This window comes from Bos taurus, chromosome 18, assembly GCF_002263795.3.
Source record: "Bos taurus isolate L1 Dominette 01449 registration number 42190680 breed Hereford chromosome 18, ARS-UCD2.0, whole genome shotgun sequence".
Classification (NCBI taxonomy): Eukaryota; Metazoa; Chordata; class Mammalia; order Artiodactyla; family Bovidae; genus Bos; species Bos taurus.
This window is the reverse complement of record NC_037345.1, coordinates 61,434,544-61,454,174: the sequence shown is the minus strand read 5'-3', so window position 1 is coordinate 61,454,174 and position 19,631 is coordinate 61,434,544. Positions and strand designations below refer to the sequence as shown.

Sequence of the window (19,631 nt, the reverse complement as noted above, 5' to 3'; positions counted from 1 at the left end):
CAGAGATCAAATTGCCAACATCTGATGGATCATCAAAAAAGCAAGAGAGTTCCAGAAAAACATCTATTTCTGCTTTATTGACTATGCCAAAGCCTTTGACTGTGTGGATCACAATAAACTGTGGAAAATTCTGAAAGAGGTGGGAATACCAGACCACCTGACCTGCCTCCTGAGAAGTCTGTGTGCAGGTCAGGAAGCAATAGTTAGAACTGGACACGGAACAACAGACTGACTCCAAATACAAAAAAGAGTTTGTCAAGGCTGTATATTGTCACCCTGCTTATTTAACTTTTATGCAGAGTACATCAGGGGAAATGCTGGACTGGATGAAGCACAGGCTGGAATCAAGATTGTCGGGAAATATGTAAATAATCTCAGATATGCAGATAACACCACCCTTATGGCAGAAAGTGAAGAAGAACTAAAGAGCCTCTTGATGAAAGTGAAAGAGAGTGAAAAAGTTGGCTTAAAGTTCAACTTCAGAAAACTAAGATCATGGTATCCGGTCCCGTCACTTCATGGCAAATAGATGGAGAAACAGTGGAAATAGTAGCTGACTGTATTTTTTTGAGCTCCAGAATCAATGCAGATGGTGATTTCAGCCATGAAATTAAAAGACACTTGCTCCTACAAAGGTCCGACTAGTCAAGGCTATGGTTGTTCCTGTGGTCATGTATGGATGTGAGAGTTGGACTGTGAAGAAGGCTGAGCACCGAAGAATTGATGCTTTTGAACTATGGTGTTGGAGAGGACTCTTGAGAGTCCCTTGGACTGCACGGAGATCCAACCAGTCCATTCTGAAGGAGATCAGTTCTGGGATTTCTTTGGATGGAATGATGCTGAAGCTGAAACTCCAGTACTTCGGCCACCTCATGTGAAGAGTTGACTCATTGGAAAAGACTCTGATGCTGGGAGGGATTGGGGGCAGGAGGAGAATGGGACAACAGAGGATGAGATGGCTGGATGGCATCACTGACTCGATGGACGTGAGTCTGAGTGAACTCCGAGAGTTGGTGATGGACAGGGAAGCCTGGCATGCTGCAATTCATGCAGTCGCAAAGAGTCGGACACGACTGAGTGACTGAACTGAAGTGAACTGAGAGCTCCAAAATTAATAAGGAAAATGTCTTTGTGTTCAAGGAAAATTTTTAAAAGTTATAAGGAATGAACATGCATTTGTTAAGGGGGAAGAAGGTAATTTTATCCTAAAGTGACATTAAAGAGAGCAGAGAAACATGAGACAAAATTGGAATGTAGTAAAGGAAATTAATAAAGTAATGCTCAAAATCCCCCAAGCCAGGCTTCAGCAATACGTGAACTGTGAACTTCAGATGTTCAAGCTGGTTTTAGAAAAGGCAGAGGAACCAGAGATCAAATGGCCAACATCTGCTGGATCATTGAAAAAGCAAGAGAGTTCCAGAAACACATCTATTTCTGCTTTATTGACTATGCCAAAGCCTTTGACTGTATGGATCACAATAAACTGTGGAAAATTCTGAAAGAGGTGGGAATACCAGACCACCTGACCTGCCTCCTGAGAAGTCTGTGTGCAGGTCAGGAAGCAAAAGTTAGAACTGGACATGGAACAACAGACTGGTTCCAAATAGGAAAAGGCTGTATATTGTCACCCTGCTTATTTAACTTCTATGCAGAGTACATCATGAGAAATGCTGGGCTGGAAGAAGCACAAGCTGGAATCAAGATTGCTGGGAGAAATATCAATAACCTCAGATATGCAGATGATGCCACCCTTATGGCAGAAAGTAAAGAGGAACTCAAAAGCCTCTTGATGAAAGTGAAAGTGGAGAGTGAAAAAGTTGGCTTAAAGCTCAACATTGATAAAACTAAGATCATGGCATCTGGTCCTTGCCGGATTTCAGCTCCAGCAGCCAGGGATTCAAACTGAAGAGATGGACGGTGTCGGCAATGATGATGTAGTCTCTGACTCAAAGTATGGGACTACATGTTTATTTCAAGCTTCAAATTCTGTTTTATACTTTGACAAAAGCATTAGGTCAGAGGTTTGAGGTTTTTAGTTTCCCCCACCCAGATTTACTGTACTTAACTTGTGATTACATTGTAACTCATGCTACATCCCTCAGTTTATTTTTTATCTTTCTAAATCCTAGGATGTTTGCCCCTAGCATCTTAAGATCATTATCTCCTAAAAAGGCTTCAGTTCAGTTCAGTTCAGTCACTCAGTCGTGTCCGACTCTTTGCGACCCCATGAATCACTGCATGCCAGGCCTCCCTGTCCATCACCAACTCCCGGAGTTCACTGAGACTCATGTCCATCAGTGAGTCAGTGATGCCATCCAGTCATCTTATCCTCTGTTATCCCCTTCTCCTCTTGCCCCCAATCCCTCCCAGCATCAGAGTCTTTTCCAATGAGTCAACTCTTCGCATGCAGTGGCCAAAGTACTGGAGTTTCAGCTTTAGCATCATTCCTTCCAAAGAAATCCCAGGGCTGATCTCCTTCAGAATGGACTGGTTGGATCTCCTTGCAGTCCAAGGGACTCTCAAGAGTCTTCTCCAACACCACAGTTCAAAAACATTAATTCTTCGGCGCTCAGCCTTCTTCACAGTCCAACTTTCACATCCATACATGACCACAGGAAAAACCATAGCCTTGACTAGATGGACCTTTGTTGGCAAAGTAATGTCTCTTCTTTTGAATGCTATCTAGGTTGGTCATAACTTTTCTTCCAAGGAGTAAGTGTCTTTTAATTTCATGGCTGCAGTCACCATCTGCAGTGATTTTGGACCCCAGAAAAATAAAGTCTGACACTGTTTCCACTGTTTCCCCATCTATTTCCCATGAAGTGATGGGACTGGATGCCATGATCTTCGTTTTTTGAATGTTGAGTTTTAAGCCAACTTTTTCACTCTCCTCTTTCATTTTCATCAAGAGGCTTTTTAGTTCCTCTTCACTTTCTGCCATAAGGGTGGTGTCATCTGCATATCTGAGGTTATTGATATTTCTCCCAGCAATCTTGATTCCAGCTTGTGCTTCTTCCAGCCCAGCGTTTCTCATGATGTACTCTGCATAGAAGTTAAATAAGCAGGGTGACAATATACAGCCTTGACGTATTCCTTTTCCTATTTGGAACCAGTCTGTTGTTCCATGTCCAGTTCTAACTGTTGCTTCCTGACCTGCATACAAATTTCTCAAGAGTAACTATTCTTAATTAATCCTAAACCCTAAACTCAGCAAACTTCTTTTGCCATAAACATTCCCCTCACAAACAGGTCTCAGATAATAATCCTTCCCATGGCCTCAAGCTGCGGCCTACGTGCTCATCCTGGGACATTCTTTGTAAAGATCCTTGAACAAATGTCAATGGTTATTTTATAGATTATTTTCTGGGCACAACTGTAGAAGGCTTTGTGCTTTCTTCTCTCAAGCACCTTAACATTCTTTCCAGCCAACTCAACTGAAGAAAGGAAAGAACAAGTCAGAATCACAAGGCCTAACTCCTTCATCCTGGGACCGTGCCTGTGAGATGAGGAGAGGGGGTTGGGGCCGTGCCTCCATTTTGTCAATAATGCCTAACGTGGTTCCAGACAGGTCCTATCATTTCATGGCAAATAGATGGGGAAACAGTGGAAACAGTGGCTGACTATTTTTTTGGGCTCCAAAATCACTGCAGATGGTGACTGCAGCCATGAAATTAAAAGACGCTTACTCCTTGGAAGGAAAGTTATGACCAACCTAGATAGTGTATTGAAAAGCAGAGATATTACTTTGCCAACAAAGGTCCATCTAGTTAAGGCTACGGTTTTTCCAGTGGTCATGTATGGATGTGAAAGTTGGACTGTGAAGAAAGCTGAGCACCGAAGAATTGATGCTTTTGAACTGTGGTGTTGGAGAAGACTCTTGAGAGTCCCTTGGACTGCAAGGAGATCCAACCAGTCCATCCTAAAAGAGATCAGTCCTGAGTGTTCGTTGGAAGGACTGACGCTAAAGCTGAAACTCCAATACTTTGGCCACCTCATGCGAAGAGTTGACTCATTGGAAAAGACTCTGATGCTGGGAGGGATTGGGGGTAGGAGGAGAAGGGGACGACAGAGGATGAGATGGCTGGATGGCATCATCGACTCGATGGACATGAGTTTGAGTAAACTCCGGGAGTTGGTGATGGACAGGGAGGCCTGGCATGCTGTGATTCATGGGATCGCAAGGGGTTGGACACGACTGAGCAACTGAACTGAACTGAACTGAAAGGAAATTATAGAAAGTTTGTGGAAAAGGAGCTTTAAAAACACTTCTTTTCTGGCTTCAGGACTGGATAAGATGGGAATAAATTTTAACCGAGTGAATTTTAATATTAAAAGTAAGTTTGTAAATTTTATTTTATTTTTAAACTTTACAATATAAAAAAAAAAAAGTAAGTTTGTGCAGATATAGAGTTTTGTTTCCTATATTTGATAACAGTAATACTCTGTTGTAAGTGTCTGTATTTATTTTTGAAATATTTTATTGTCACTTTGGTAGATGGATAATTATTGTTTCACAGAGACCTATGATCCTCTTTGATGAAGTATTTACGGGCTCTAATAAAGTTTTAAATGAAGTATTTTTTTGACCTCTAGCTAATTTGAGGATTTTTTTTAGGGAGCCCCTGAAGCATCTCAAATAAAGATATTAAACTCATTATAATTAGGCATATTGGTACATATAATTACATGAGTGTCATTGTGAAACAAGTGACGGTAAACCTTCTAAGGTTATAGTGGAAGGATAAATGTTATTAATGTATGTTCTAAAAATCATATGAAATTCCTAAAAATCTGATATGTCCTGGTAAATTGTCATCAGTCATAATTCTAGTTATTATATTAAAAAACCGGATGTTACAGAAATAGCTTTTTGATTTAACGTTAAAAAAATAAAAAAAATTTTATTTTTTTTTGGCGGCACCACATAGCTGATGGGCTTTTAGTTTTCTGCGGCTCAAATTGCGGAATCCTAACCACTGGACTGCCAGGGAAGTCCCTCTTTTCAATTACCTTGATTGTTATTTAAATTCATCAACAAAGTCAAACACCTCACCTCTGAAATTTTACATAGGTTATGTAAGGACTCATCCTGTGTCTTATTTCTCCACTTCTTTGCCAAGCCTTTAGAGGGTTAGAGGGAAGGTTAGGTGACTTTTCCAGGCTCACGTAGCCAGTAAAGTGGGGAGGCATGGGGTGGGGGGAGAGAAATGTGTGAAGCTTGGAGGGTGTCCACGTTGTACCCCTGTCCCTGGAAAGACAGCAGACCCTCAGTCATCTCCCAAACCCCTTCCTCGTCTTGCTGCCTTGTTCACAACCACTCACTGACTCCCTGTGGGACCCTCCCATTTTATGAATATTAGGGGAATAACCTGTTAATGATTTGCTCTGTTTCCTGCCCTGCTTCAGCCAACTGTTTTATCCTCCTAGCTGATCTACACCAAGAATAATCATTTTAAAAATCCTTCACAGCTTCTCACTGAAAATAGATGTCTACTTTGTTGTTTGATGATTGAAATGTAGTTGGTTTATAATATCATACTAGTTTCAGGTGGATAGCATGGTGATTCAGTATTTTTATAGATACTGTGCGGTATCATGAAATGTTCCTTTGGTATCTCTAATTTTCTTGAAGAGATCTCTATCTTTCCCATTCTATTGTTTTCCTCTATGTCTTTGCATTGACAGTTGAGGAAGGCTTTCTTATCTCTCCTTGCTATTCTTTGGAACTCTGCATTCAAATGGGTATATCTCTCCTTTACTCCTTTACTTTTCGCTTCTCTTCTTTTCATAGCTATTTGTAAGGCCTCCTCAGACAGCCATTTTGCCTTTTTGTACCCCTATCCCTGGAAAGACAGCAGACCCTCAGTCATCTCCCAAATTCCTTCCTCACCTTCTTGCCCTGCTCACAACCACACAGTGACTCCCTGCCCTGTGGGAACCACCCATTTTTAAATGAATTTCTGTGGAGTAAAACTTCCATGATTCGCTCTGTCTCCTGCTTCTGCCAATTGTTTTATCTCCCTAATCAATCTACACCAAGAATAATCATTTCAAAAAGCCTTCACAGGTTTCCATGAGATGCCCACCTACATCCATCACTTCATGATTTTCATATGAAAGTGAGGCCAGATCAAGGGAAGACGTTGTCATCTCACAGAATGCCTCATTGCCTCCCCTCCCATTCTCTTCGCTGTCCTCTTCCCAATTTCTCTCTGCGTTTCTTTTCTCCTGCAACATGGTCTAGGATGCAGCATTGATAGATGAGACATGGCTTTAAAGACTCATTTTCTATTCTAAGTAGTTTAACAAAATATTTCCCCTCCAAAGCAAATACTGTGGTCTCCCTTTGATAATTCCTGGTAAATAAAAGATTTACCATGTAAAATATTACAGATATGTCTGCATTTTTCATTATATGGCTCATCAAATATAGTTGAGCACTTACTGTGTTCCAAGCATTGTTTCAGGTACCAGGAAGCATAAAGGGGTCAAGTGTCATGGTCTGAAGGTAACTCTGCTTTCAAATTCATAGGTTGATGTCTTAATCTCTAGGACCTTGGAATGTGACTATATGTGGTAGAAGGGTGGTTTGGTGGTTAAGATCTACCTTTCACTTTTGGGGACGGGGGTTTGATCCTTTGTCTGGACTAAGCCCACCTGGCAACTACTGAGCCTGAGCACCACAAATAAGACCTGATACAGCCAAAAATAAATAAATTTAATACTTCAATGAAGAAGGGACTTCCCTGGTGGCTCAGAGAGTAAACAACCTGCCTGCAACATGAAAGACATGAATTCCATCCCTGAATCAGGAAGATCTCCTGAAGGAGGGAGTGGCAACTCACTCCAGTATTCTTGCCTGGAGAATCCCATGGACAGAGGAGCCTGGAGGGCTACAATACATGAGGTCACAAAGAGTTGGAAATGACTGAAGTGACTAACACTTCACATTTCAAATGAAGAAAATTATTTTAAAATGAGATAATTAAGGTTAAAAAGGTCACAAGGGTGAGCCCTAAGGAAATGTAACTAATGTCCTTGTACCATAGGATTTTAGAGTACAGAGAACATACATAGAGACCAAGGGCTGAGAGATTTAGCAAATAATGTTACAAAACAACCAGATAAACTGAATTTAGATAAACAATGAACACATATATTTTAATCAGTATATTATATATACATATCTTATGCATATTAATTATGCTGCTGCTCCTTAGTTGCTCAGGCATGTCTGACTCTTTGAGACCCTATGAACTGTAGCCCACCAGGCTCCTTTACCCATGGGATTCTCCAGGCAGGAATACTGGAGTTGGTTGCTATTTCCTCCTGCATAAAGTGCAACTCATGACACAATACAGGGACCTGAGTTTCCTTCCTATGTGGCAATCTCTATCTTTTTGCTGGAAATAAGCACAAGGAGGAGCTTTTTCTGGGATGATTAGTATTTTATTTCTTCCTCCATTTGCTGCTTACATTCTTATATGTAGTCTTGTACCTTATATTCTTTTACAGAAAGTTTAATCTTGCTGAAACACAGACTTTCCATGTATGTGTATTATATTTTTAAATTATACAACATTAAAGTCATTTTGTCTTCTGTTAGTGAATACACAGCTATCAATGCACACCATGTTCACACTCCATAGAGGTTCACAGTGCCCCTTGAACCAGCAGATCCTCCAGTGCATGGAGGGATTCCACACAGCATCTACTTCCTGTGGTTAAGATGACTCAGCACTAGGGATGTTTTTGTCAAGTCTGGGGGGTGGAGGCTGGTGGCTGTTGATAATTGTTCCCTGCCAGGCTGTGTCGGATCCCATATCCAAAGTATATGATAGATCCTAGTAGAGAAAGGAGGCAATGAGAAGGTGAAGTAGGCATTCTTTCCACTTACAAATGTCCAGTTGTTGTTTAGTCACTAAGTCATAAAAGGCCTCCTATTATGGCATCTGACACACTTTGTGGATGGAGTAAGAGGTTCAGTCACCCAAGAGGCCTCTTTAGCCCAGAAAGTAACTTACCAATGGCATTCCAGACTCCAAATAGGGCCCAGGCCCCAGAGGTTATCTGCATCATCAAGTAAACATTCACGAAGGTGCTGACCAGTGGGAGGACAGGCAGAGCAGGGGCCTGTGGGCAGAGTCAGTTCATCCCTGAACACAGCCAAGAAGTCTGAAAGGAAGACTGTACTACTCCAAATGGGCAAGAAGACCAGTCCTCAGCCTCTGTGTTCAATTCCTACTCAGACTGGATTTTTAAACAGTGCATGTGGATCAGGGACAGGTCCACTGGTTTTAGCAACTCCCCTCATTTCCTTGTCCAGCGAAGGATGTTTAGACCTTAAAGCATGCAGACGTCATTCACTCAAGGTGGACACTGTGAGCACATAAGGTCACCTACCTTGAAGTGAAGAGAAGAGGGACTCTGGGGCTGCCTCCAGATGATGACTGTGACCCCAGTGATGAGCAGCAGCAGCAGCACAGCTACTGTTATGAGCACAGGGTCTCCAGAGAACACCTGGCTGGGTCACTGGGCCAGGACCAGGCTCATTATGGTCAGCAGGAGAACTGCAAGGGTCAAGGTGGAGGACAACAGGCTGGACCCAGAAGACAAAGATGTCAGAGCTCAGGTCACACTCTTCCCCAGGCTGCCCACATCAGGTAAGGCCATCATAGATATAAGACTCCTCAACTCTCAAAGACACAGAATCCCACCCCATCCTGTTAATTTCAGAATGCAACAAAAGAGAAATCCCACTGCTCACCAAGCAGGAAGGCACATCCATAGACAATCTGGCCAGATTTCTGGGTGGGGATGGTGCTGGTAGGGAACCACAGACTCTTTAGAACATTTGAGTTTCCTCCTTCAGGTACAGAGTCCAAAGGACTTTCTTCAGCTTTAGGCTCCATCTCAGTTTCCTCTCCTGTTTTCTCCTTCAGGTCTGGTTGGTACCTGAATAGAGGTACCAAGGCAATAATAACAGCAGTCTCTACTAACCCAACATCAGACAATCTATTCATCTCTTTCCTGCCTTAACCAGAAATAGAAGGCAGCATGAAACCAGAAGACGATTACCTCCCCATCAACCCCTAGGGGTCCAAGACTCCCAGTCAAGGTGTAGTGGAGTCTTACCTGAGGACAAGCACAGAAAAAGTCGCCAAAGTGTAAGCAAGCATGATCCCAGTTAACATGAGTTCCACAATATGACGGAGGTCCAAGAGTAACACCATAATGACTAGAATGAGGGCAGGAATAAGGTGGAAAAGTGGGATGAGAAACCACTAGAAAAATCCAAGTTAAGGAAATTGATTGGAGAAGGAGTGTGTTTCATTTATTCACCTGCCAGGTTTACAGAAGACATTATGGCCATGACAGGGGTACCTGTGAGGGCATGGATCTGAGCAAGGCCCCGGAAAAGGAGCCCATCCTTGGCCATTGCACAGACCAACTGAGACATGTAAAATATGGTGCCCAGGAGGCTGGAAGAGAAAATGGAAACATATGTGGGGACTTGGAGGCAAGGGATAGCCTAGGGCATCTCCTCCCTTGTCTACATGGGGTAAGGTGTCTTGCTCTCTTATCTCTCATACCAATGGACAGATGCCTAAGAATTTGACATCAAACAGGGAGAAAACCATGACACTGACCTGTATAAAAGAGCACACAAGAAGACAATAGCCATGACATATCTGGCAGGGTCCCACCCAACGTGGAGAAAAGCCTGCGGTAAGGGGCTGAAAGGATGAATCTGGTAGTAGGGCACCATGAGGGTGATTGATGCCGAGACACCAGAGTACGCCAAAAAACCAACAAAGATGGAGATCACCATGCTCAAAGTGATGGAACGCTGAGGATTTCGGGCTTCTCTCCCTGTAGGTGGGTGGAAGTACTGGGTCAGGAAAACACACTGGAGTGAAAGCAAACAGGAGAAAAAAAATCCCCTTTCCTCTTGCATCTTCCAAAGCAGGCTAACCATCTACCAACCCCTGTCCCAACGGGCAGCTGAAACTGTGCCCAAACCCTTTATGGGACTCACAATAACCATGTTACCTTTCATGACAATGCCATCAAAACCAACAAATGAGTAGAAGCACAGAGCTGCTCCTCGGAGAATCCCATCAAAGCCAAAGGGTACAAACCCTCCATAACCGAAAGGGCCCAAGCTATGGTGAGAGAAGGAATGAGGAAGAACATGGGTTGGGTGTGCTCAGCCATCTCTACTGGATTCCTCCCTTCATACCACAAGTCCTGGGCTCTAGCACCCCCATCATCTGATCATGTGGATTCATCAGCCCAGATCTCTCTAGTCCCTACCATATTCCCAGCTCAGCACTGCCCCCTCCCCCACTTCACAAGCATTACTCTGGCCAAGGGTCATAACCTCCTAACCTATAGATATCGCTGGATCCAGATATGTTCAGTCTGTAGTCCTGTTCTGTGAGCTTCCAGTTGTGCAGGTCTCCCTTAATGAAGCCAGAGAAGATCGTGAAGATTGGAACAAAAATGTTGATGCCTGTGAACACTATGATAATCAGCGGTGATGCGTGAGGTCCCAGAAGCATTACTCCTGTGGGATAGATGGAATATGAAACACTCAAAATAAATAAATCCATAGAGAGAGAAAGGAGACTAATGGTTGCCAGAGGCGGGAAGTTGCAGACTGTGGTGAGGTGGTGGATGGATAATGACTGCTCAACGGGTACTGGGAGCAGTCTTTCCTTTTGGGGAGGTAAACATGTTTGAAAGTAGATGGAGATGATGGTTGCACAACATGGTAATTGTACTAAGTGCCACTGAATTGTACACTTTCAGATGGTTGATTTCGTATCTCATAATATATATCTGTGAAATAATCAGGTTGTGTAACTTAAACTTATACAGTGCTGTATGTCAAATATATCTAAATAAAGCTGGGAGGGAACAATAAAATTATTAATTTTGTGCTATGAGGACTTCCTTTCAATTGAAAAACAAAGCAATCTTTGGCCTCAATACAGAGGAGAAAGCTTATTGGTCTAAGTCAATGATTCTCTGTGATTTTGCCTCACAACCAGTTGGCACTGTCGAGACTTTCTGGGTGTCAGAGTTTGGGGGCAGGGAGGGCATCACTGGTGTCTAGTGAGTAAAGGCTTGGAATGTTTGCTACTCTATACACAACACTGATTTTTTAAAAACCTTACAATGCATAGGACAACCCCCCACACCAAGAATGATCCAACCCAATTTGTCAATGGTGCCAAGGATAAAAAACAACAGTGTGTGTCCTCCCCTCCTGTCACCTTTCCTTCCAGTCTTAACCCCCCTAATTCTGCACCTAAGCCTTTCCCTCCCCAGCTCCTGCTCCACATCCAATTCTTCTCTTCCTGTCTCTGTCCCCTTCTCACCAATCATTACCAGCAACAGGCCCAGAGCGACAAAGTCTGGATACGTGGCCAGAAAAGAGGGCATATACGGAGGGAAAGTCCCCTCTAATGCCTGAGAGATGTGGTTTCCAATCAAGCTGTCAAAGGTGATGCTCCAGGCTTTGGACAAACAGGTAGTGGCTGCAGCGGCAGAAGGAATATTCATTAACAAACATAAATTGATTTTTGTCTATGTGCCATGGGATATATTAAAAAAAAAAAGACAAACTACCCAATCTGAAAGAGTTTTTCTTCTTGGAATGGGAAGAGCAGACGCAGATAACTCACAAAATAGGTCATTATTTGGTATAATTAGGAAGAGATCAATGTTATGCCAGAAAAAGAACACAGGAAAGTGGGACCAGGGAGGCTGGGAGATGAGAGCTGAAATTTTTAAATCACAGGGTAAAGGAAAATCCCATGAAGGCAACAGCTGACCAAAGATTCAATATGGTGAATGGATGAGCCTGTGGGGCATGCTTCCCTCTCACCCACTCCCTACAGTTCCCTTTCCTTCTGGTTTCCTGGATCATCATTTAAAGAAACAGGATAGACCTGAGTACAATGAAGTTGTGGGGTTTTCCTGACAATGGTATCCTCCTCCTCAACAAGATAGATAACAAAATGTTTGTGAATGAGAGAAGACCCCAATCCTTCTCTCTCCTCACTTCCTGATCTTAAACCCCATGCCTCTCCACCCCCAAGAACCTCTCACCAACAACTAAGGACAGGATAAGGTTCCAGCCAGTGATGAAGGCACACAGTTGTCCCATGGTGGCATAGCTGTAGAGATACACAGAACCAGAACATGGTATCCTGGCCCATAACTCTGCATAGCAGAGCCCACACATCACACAAGACAGGGCAGCCACCAAGAAGGAGATGATGGTCGCTGGTCCAGCTATGTATTTGGCCACTGCACCAGCCACGATGTATACACCTGCTCCCAAGGTGCTGGCCACACCGAAACCCACCAGGTCCAGTGTGTTTAGATGAGCTGCAGGACTCTCAGACTCCTCTATGGGATCCAGTGGCTGCTTGTGTAGCAGCTTCTGACCAAGTTGGCGAACATACTGACGCAGCATCCTAGACGGAGTTGAGGAGGCTATGATCTGCTGAGAATGCAAGACACTAAGTTATTAAGAATGTCCATCTTAAACAACAAGGTCCTACTGTGTAGCCCAAGGAACTCTATTCAATATCCTGTGATAAACCATGATGGAAAAGAAAATGAAAAAGAGAATATATATATGTATCACTGAATCACTTGGCTGTCCAGCAGAAATTAATACAAGATGCAAACAACTTTACTTCCACTAAAAAAAAGTCACATCTGCCCTTGACCCTGGGAGTCCAATTCTATAGAGCAATGGAGTGATGGGGAGCAGGTAAATGGACACATTGGGCAGCTCTCTGTGTCTGAGCTTTGGTTCCTTAAACATAAATACATCTTTTAATATGATTCAAAATTACTGACAGCATTGCTTGAAGGGAAGTGAGATGGAGTGGATTATCTCTCCCCAAATGTACCCCTTTGGTGGGTAGACTTTGAACTGAAGGCGGTTAAGACCCAGCAGACTCTGGAGAAGCTCCTTGCCTCTCCCTTAACTGCTCAAAATAATTGGATTAGGGGACCTATGCCAGGAAGAGAGCTATTAACAGAGAGAACTTTTTAATCTCAGAAAGTCTTCCTGGCTTGGAGTGGCAAACATTTGTTCCCCAAACGTTTGCTCTTTCCATCTTCCTCTGGGCTGTCTTCCTCCCCTTTGGAGCTCCAGATTCTTCCCTTGTTCTGTTAAACTCATGATACCATATAAGCTTCCATTGCTTGACTCTCTTCAGCCTCAAGTTTTTATGGGGCTCTCATACACAGCAAATTAAATTTGTTAATTTGTCTCATATCAATTTAATTATTAGACCAGCCGAAGATTCTGCATAAGCTTTCTGCTTCTTGAGAAGAAAAAGCCTCAAATGCAGTGTTGACACACAGAAGCTGCTTAACTGGTATAAGTTGAGTGGATAAGAGGGGCTTCCAGGTGGCTCAGTGGTAAAGACTCTGCCTACCAATGCAGGAGATGCACGAGACAAAATGGGAACCCACTCCAGTATTCTTGCCTGGAAAAGTCCATGGACAGAGGAGGCTGGTGGGCTGCAGTCCATGGGGTCACAAAAAGTCAGACATGACTGAGCATGCATGAATAAATAAATGAACAGTTTAATAAATGAATAGTTAAGAATATGACTTTTTAATTGAAATCAACCAGCTCTGGAGCATATTAATTTTTCTGAGTTTTCACAAACTATACCATCTTTGCCCTCCTTTCCTGTATAACACAGGGAAAATTGTTATCATCATTATTTCATCCCCTTTTTGATACATGTGAAGTGACTGTTTTAGGAGCTTGGTAATCAAAGAGCTCAGACTCTGCATAATTTTTCACCAAGGATCCTGAAACCTGAGAGCTTCCTGTTTTGTTGCTTGCAGAGTGACATGGAATAGGAACTCTGCTTTGGGGCAGAGTGAGATGGAATTTGTAGGTGGGACAGATTCTAGACTAGCTCAGTCATAGCGTCAAACCAGAGAGGTCTCCCAACTGCTTGGAGGGAGGGGGGATAAAACTTCATTTTGAATCAGAAATGACAGGACTCTGCTTCCTGCTCATTTGAGGCCTGAAATGTCCCTACATGGCTCTGTAGGGCTAGGATAACCCAGTGACCACGAGTTACCTTCAGGGGGCTCTCTCTTCCAATACTCTTAAGTCCAAGCTCAGCATTTTGGTTAAGAGCAAGGATTAAGAACCCAGGAGAATATTATTAGAATGTTGGCTTCCTCAATGCCTCTGGGCCTTTGAAGAAGTTCACTTCTCTGGACCTTCATTTTCTTCTTGATTACATTCTGCTGATGAATCCTTGTGCATGTTAAGTGTGCATCTGCTGTGGTCATTCCTCCAAAAGCTAGAAGTGGATTGATTTACCATATGATCCATTCACCCTATGGGTGTGTACCCCATAGAATGGAAAATCGGATCTCAAAGAGATATTTGTGTTCAAAAGAGTATTATCACAACAGCTGAAAGTTGGAAGCAACCCAAATGTCCTTTCATGAAAGAATGGATAAGCACCATGTGGTCTATATATGTAGTGGAATATTATGCAGCCTTAAAAAGACAGGAAATTCTGATGTGTGCTACAACATGGAGGAACCTTGAGGATACTATGCTAAGTAACCTCAGGCAATAACAAGAAGACAAATACCGCATGATTCCACTTCTGTGAACTTCCGAGAGTTATCAAATTATAGAGACAGAAAGCAGGATGGTGGTTTTCCAGGGGCTGGGGTGAAGGGGGAAGTGGAGAGTTATCATAAAATGGGGATAAAGTTTTAGTTTTACAGGATGAAAAATGATCTAGAGATTGGCTGCACGACAATGTAAGTATACTTAACATTATTGAACTGTATACCTAAAATTTTTTAAAATTGGAAGATAATTGCTTCACAATGTTGTGTTGGTTTCTGCCGTACAACAATACAAATCGGCTATAACTATATATCTGTTCCTCTCCCTCTTGACCTTCCCTCCCATCCCCCCTATCCCACCCCTCTAGGTCATCACAGAGTGTCAGACTGGGCTCCCCATGTTATACAGCAGCTTCACACTAGCTATCTATTTCTCACATGACAGTGTATACATGTCAGTGTTACTTCCTCAACCTGTCTCCCCTTCTTCTTCCCCAGCTGTACACTTAAAATAATTAAGATGGTTAATTTATGTCATGAGTATCTCACAACCATTTAAGAAATTGCTGCCAATGATAAATAATACAGCCAGCTTCACAGGGTTCCCAGGTGTAGAAAACCCAAAAGTGAGTTAATATAAATTACCATGCAGTTGTCCTCTGCACATACCAAAATCCAATCAGTACAGTTGCTCAAATATCCACAGAGGAGGAACCCATAAATTTGGAGGGCCAACAGCATACAGGAGCCTGAAATCAGTGATTCATATGATGGAAACCCTATATAAAAGTAATCTTTTTAAAACAACAATTTAAACTTTTTATTTTGTATTGTGATATAGCCAATTAATAATGTTGTGATAGTTCCAGACGGACAGCAAAGGGACTCAGTCACACATGTATCCATTCTCTCCCAAACTTCCCTCCCATCCAGGCTGCCCCATAACACTGAGCAGAGTTCCCTGTGCTATACAGTGGGTCCTTGTTGGTTTTCCATTTTAAATATGGCAGTGTGTGCTTGTCAACCCAAACTCCCTTCCCCCCATCCTAAAGGTATCCTTTCATATCATTTGAACATCAGTCTAAAAAGAGTTTCCCAACTTTCAGACTTGATCCAACCCTCCACCCCACCCCTTCTCTCACAAACACAACAGCTCCCAGCTCTTGTTTTCATCTGGAAAACTGGTCTCTCTACCCTCAGAGCCGGGCTGACCTCCCTGCACTCTGGAGTTGCAGAGGTCTCTTTGGGAGGATGTGAACTCACCACCCAGTCTTCCAAAGAAGAGGGTGACCCAAGACTTACTGGATCCTTGGAGCAGAGCCTGGAGCAGTGGGTCAGTCAATGAAGCTGAGGTTAAGCTGTGTGGGGCTGGAGCTGAGACATCTCTAAAAACCAAAGCAGGGAGTCCTGAGCACAGAAGATAGCCCTCACCCCCGGGTTGTTGGGGTGGGGATGGGGTTGGGCGGGCAGGGAGCACCTACCGTGTTGGTATCAGCCCCGAGTCTTCTGTGGTTACCCTCAGGGGAGGGTCCGAATTTCTTATATCTTAAAATACATATTGCATTACATTTACCATTTCAGCCATCTTTAACTGTGCAGTTTGGTCATGTTAAGTACATTCACATTTTGTGTAACCAAACTCCAAGACTTTTTTCATCTGGCAAAATGAAACTCTACCCATTCAACAAATGGGATCCTGTCAAAAACCACTCTACTTTTTGTCTCTATTCATGACCACTCCAGGTACTTCATTTAAGTGGAGTCATGTCGTATTTGTCATTTCTTGTCACACTTCTTTTACTTACTACAATGTCCACTAGGTCATCTGCACTGTAGCTAATGTTATATTTCCTTTAAAAATTTTTTTTATTTATTTTAATTGGAGGCAAATTACTTTACAATATTGTGGTGGTTTTTCCCATACATTCACATGAATCAGCCATGGGTATACATGTGTTCCCCATCCTGAACCCCCTTCCCACCTCCCTTCCCATCCCCTCCCTCAGGGTCATCCCAGTGCACCAGCCCTGAGCACCCTGTCTCATGCATCGAACCTGGACTGGCGATCTATTTCACATATGATAATATACATGCTTCAATGTTATTCTCTCAAATCATCCCACTCTCGCCCTTGTCCACAGAGTCCAAAAGTCTGTTCTTTACATCTGTGTTTCCCTTGCTGTCTTGCATATAGGGTCATCATTACCATCTTTCTAAATTCCATATATATGCGTTAGTATACTGTATTGGTGTTTTTCCTTCTGGCTTACTTCACTCTGTATAATAGGCTCCAGTTTCATCCACCTCATTAGAACAGATTCAAATACATTCTTTTTAACAGCTGAGTAATATTCCATTGTGTATATATACCACAGCTTTCTTATCCATTCATCTGCCCATGGACATCTAGGTTGCTTCCATGTCCTGGCTATTGTAAACAGTGCTGCAAGAACACTGGGGTACACATGTCTCTTTCTTTTTTTTTTATATTTGATTCTTTTTTAAATTTATTTTGAAAAAATTTTATTTTATTTAACTTTACCATATTGTATTGGTTTTGCCATATATCAAAATGAATCTGCCACAGGTATACATGTGCCCCCCATCCTGAACCCTCCTCCCTCCTCCCTCCCCATACCATCCCTCTGGGTCGTCCCAGTGCACCAGCCCCAAGCATCCAGTATCGTGCATCGAACCTGGACTGGTGACTCGTTTCATATATGATATTATACATATTTCAATGACATTCTCCCAAATCATCCTACCCTCTCCCTCTCCCACAGAGTCCAAAAGACTGTTCTATACATCAGTGTCTCTTTTGCTGTCTCATATACAGGGTTGTTGTTACCATCTTTCTAAATTCCATGTTTATGCATTAGTATACTGTACTGGTGTTTTTCTTTCTGGCTTACTTCACTCTGTATAATAGGCTCCAGTTTCATCCACCTCATTAGAACTGATTCAAATGTATTCTTTTTAATGGCTGAGTAATATTCCATTGTGTATATGTACCACAGCTTTCTTATCCATTCATCTGCTGATGGACATCTAGGCTCCTTCCATGTCCTGGCTATTATAAACAGTGCTGCAATGAACATTGGGGTACACGTGTCTCTTTCAATTCTGGTTTCCTTGGTGTGTGTGCCCAGCAGTGGGATTGCTGAGTCATATGGCATTTCTATTTCAAGTCTTTAAAGGAATTTCCACACTGTTCCCCATAGTGGCTGTACTAGTTTGCATTCTCACCAACAGTGTAAGAAGGTTCCCTTTCTCTGCACCCTCTCCAGCATCCATTGTTTTAGACTTTTTGATAGCAGCCATTCTGATCAGTGTGAGATGGTACTTCATTGTGGTTTTGATTTGCATTTCTCTGATAATGAGTGATGCTGAGCATCTTTTGATGTGTTTGTTAGCCATCTGTATGTCTTCCTTGGAGAAATGTCTGTTTAGTTCTTTGCCCAATTTTTTGATTGGGTCATTTATTTTTCTGGAATTGAGCTGCAGGGGCTGCTTGCATATTTTTGAGATTAATTCTTTGTCAGTTGCTTCATTTGCTATTACTTTCTACCATTCTGAAGGCTGTCTTTTCATCTTGCTTATAGTTTCCTTCATTGTGCAAAAGCTTTTCAGTTTAATTAGGTCCCCTTTGTTTACTTTTGCTTTTATTTCCATTACTCTGGGTGGTGGGTCATAGAGGATCTTGCTGTGATTATGTCAGTGAGTGTTTTGCCTATGCTTTACTCTAGGAGTTTTATAGTTTCTGGTCTTACATTTAGATCTTTAATCCATTTTGAGTTTAGTTTTGTGTATGGTGTTAGAAAGTGTTCTAGTTTCATTCTTTTACAAGTGGTTGACCAGTTTCCCCAGCACCACTTGTTAAAGAGATTGTCTTTTCTCCATTGTATGTTCTTGCCTCCTTTGTTAAAGATAAGGTGTCCATAGGTGCATGGATATATCTCTGGGCTTTCTATTTTGTCCCATTGATCTATATTTCTGTCTTTGTGCCTGTACCATACTGTCTTGATGACTGTAGCTTTGTAGTATAGTCTGAAGTCAAGCAGGTTGATTCCACCAGTTTCATTCTTCTATCTCAAGATTGCTTTGGCTATTTGGGGTTTTTAAATTTCCATACAAATTGTGAAATTATTTGTTCTAGTTCTCTGAAAAATACCGTTGGTAGCTTGATAGGGATTGCATTGAATCTGTAGATTGCTTTAGGTAGTACACTCATTTTCACTATATTGATTCTTCCAATCCATGAACATGATATATTTCTCCAACTATTTGTATCCTCTTTGATTTCTTTCATCAGTGTCTTATAGTTTTCTGTTTATAGGTATTTTGTTTCTTTAGGTAGATTTATTCCTAAGTATTTTGTTCTTTTCATTGCAATGGTGAACAGGATTGTTTCCTTAATTTCACTTTCTGTTTTCTCATTGTTAGTGTATAGGAATACAAGGGATTTCTGTGTGTTAATTTTATATCCTGCAGCTTTACTATACTGATTAGCTCTAGTAATTTTCTGGTGGAGTCTTTAGGGTTTTCTATGTAGAGGATCACATCATCTGCAAACAGTGAGAGTTTTCTTTTCCAATCTGGATTCCTTTTATTTCTTTTTCTTCTCTGACTGCTGTGGCTAAAACTTCAAAAACCATGTTGAATTGTAGTGGTGAGAATGGGCACCCTTGCCTTGTTCCTGACTCTAGGGGAAATGCTTTCAATTTTTCACCATTGAGGATAATGTTTGTTGTGGGTTTATCATATATGGCTTTTATTATGCTGAGGTATGTTCCTTCTATGCCTGCTTTCCGGAGGGTTTTTTTTTATAATCATAAGTGGATGTTGAATTATGTCAAAGGCTTTCTCTGCATCTATTGAGATAATCATATGGTTTTTATCTTTCAATTTGTTAAAGTGGTGTATTACATTGATTGATTTGTGGATATTAGAGAATCCTTTCTTCCTGGGATAAAGCCCACTTGGTCATG

General features: G+C 42.1%; 1 protein-coding gene across 1 annotated transcript; it reads right to left on the bottom strand.

Annotated features, from left to right (window-relative positions):
* Positions 1-7,583: 7,583 nt before the first annotated feature.
* On the bottom strand, positions 7,584-12,490 carry LOC100300449 (cationic amino acid transporter 3-like). The gene is given in 12 exon segments (XM_024979482.2): positions 7,584-7,761; positions 7,763-7,844; positions 8,025-8,133; positions 8,404-8,570; positions 8,768-8,955; positions 9,136-9,238; positions 9,343-9,482; positions 9,651-9,873; positions 10,054-10,166; positions 10,393-10,570; positions 11,388-11,546; positions 12,121-12,490. Coding segments are annotated over 12 exon segments (1,869 nt in total). The 3' UTR covers positions 7,584-7,724.
* Between the last annotated feature and the right edge of the window lie 7,141 nt (positions 12,491-19,631).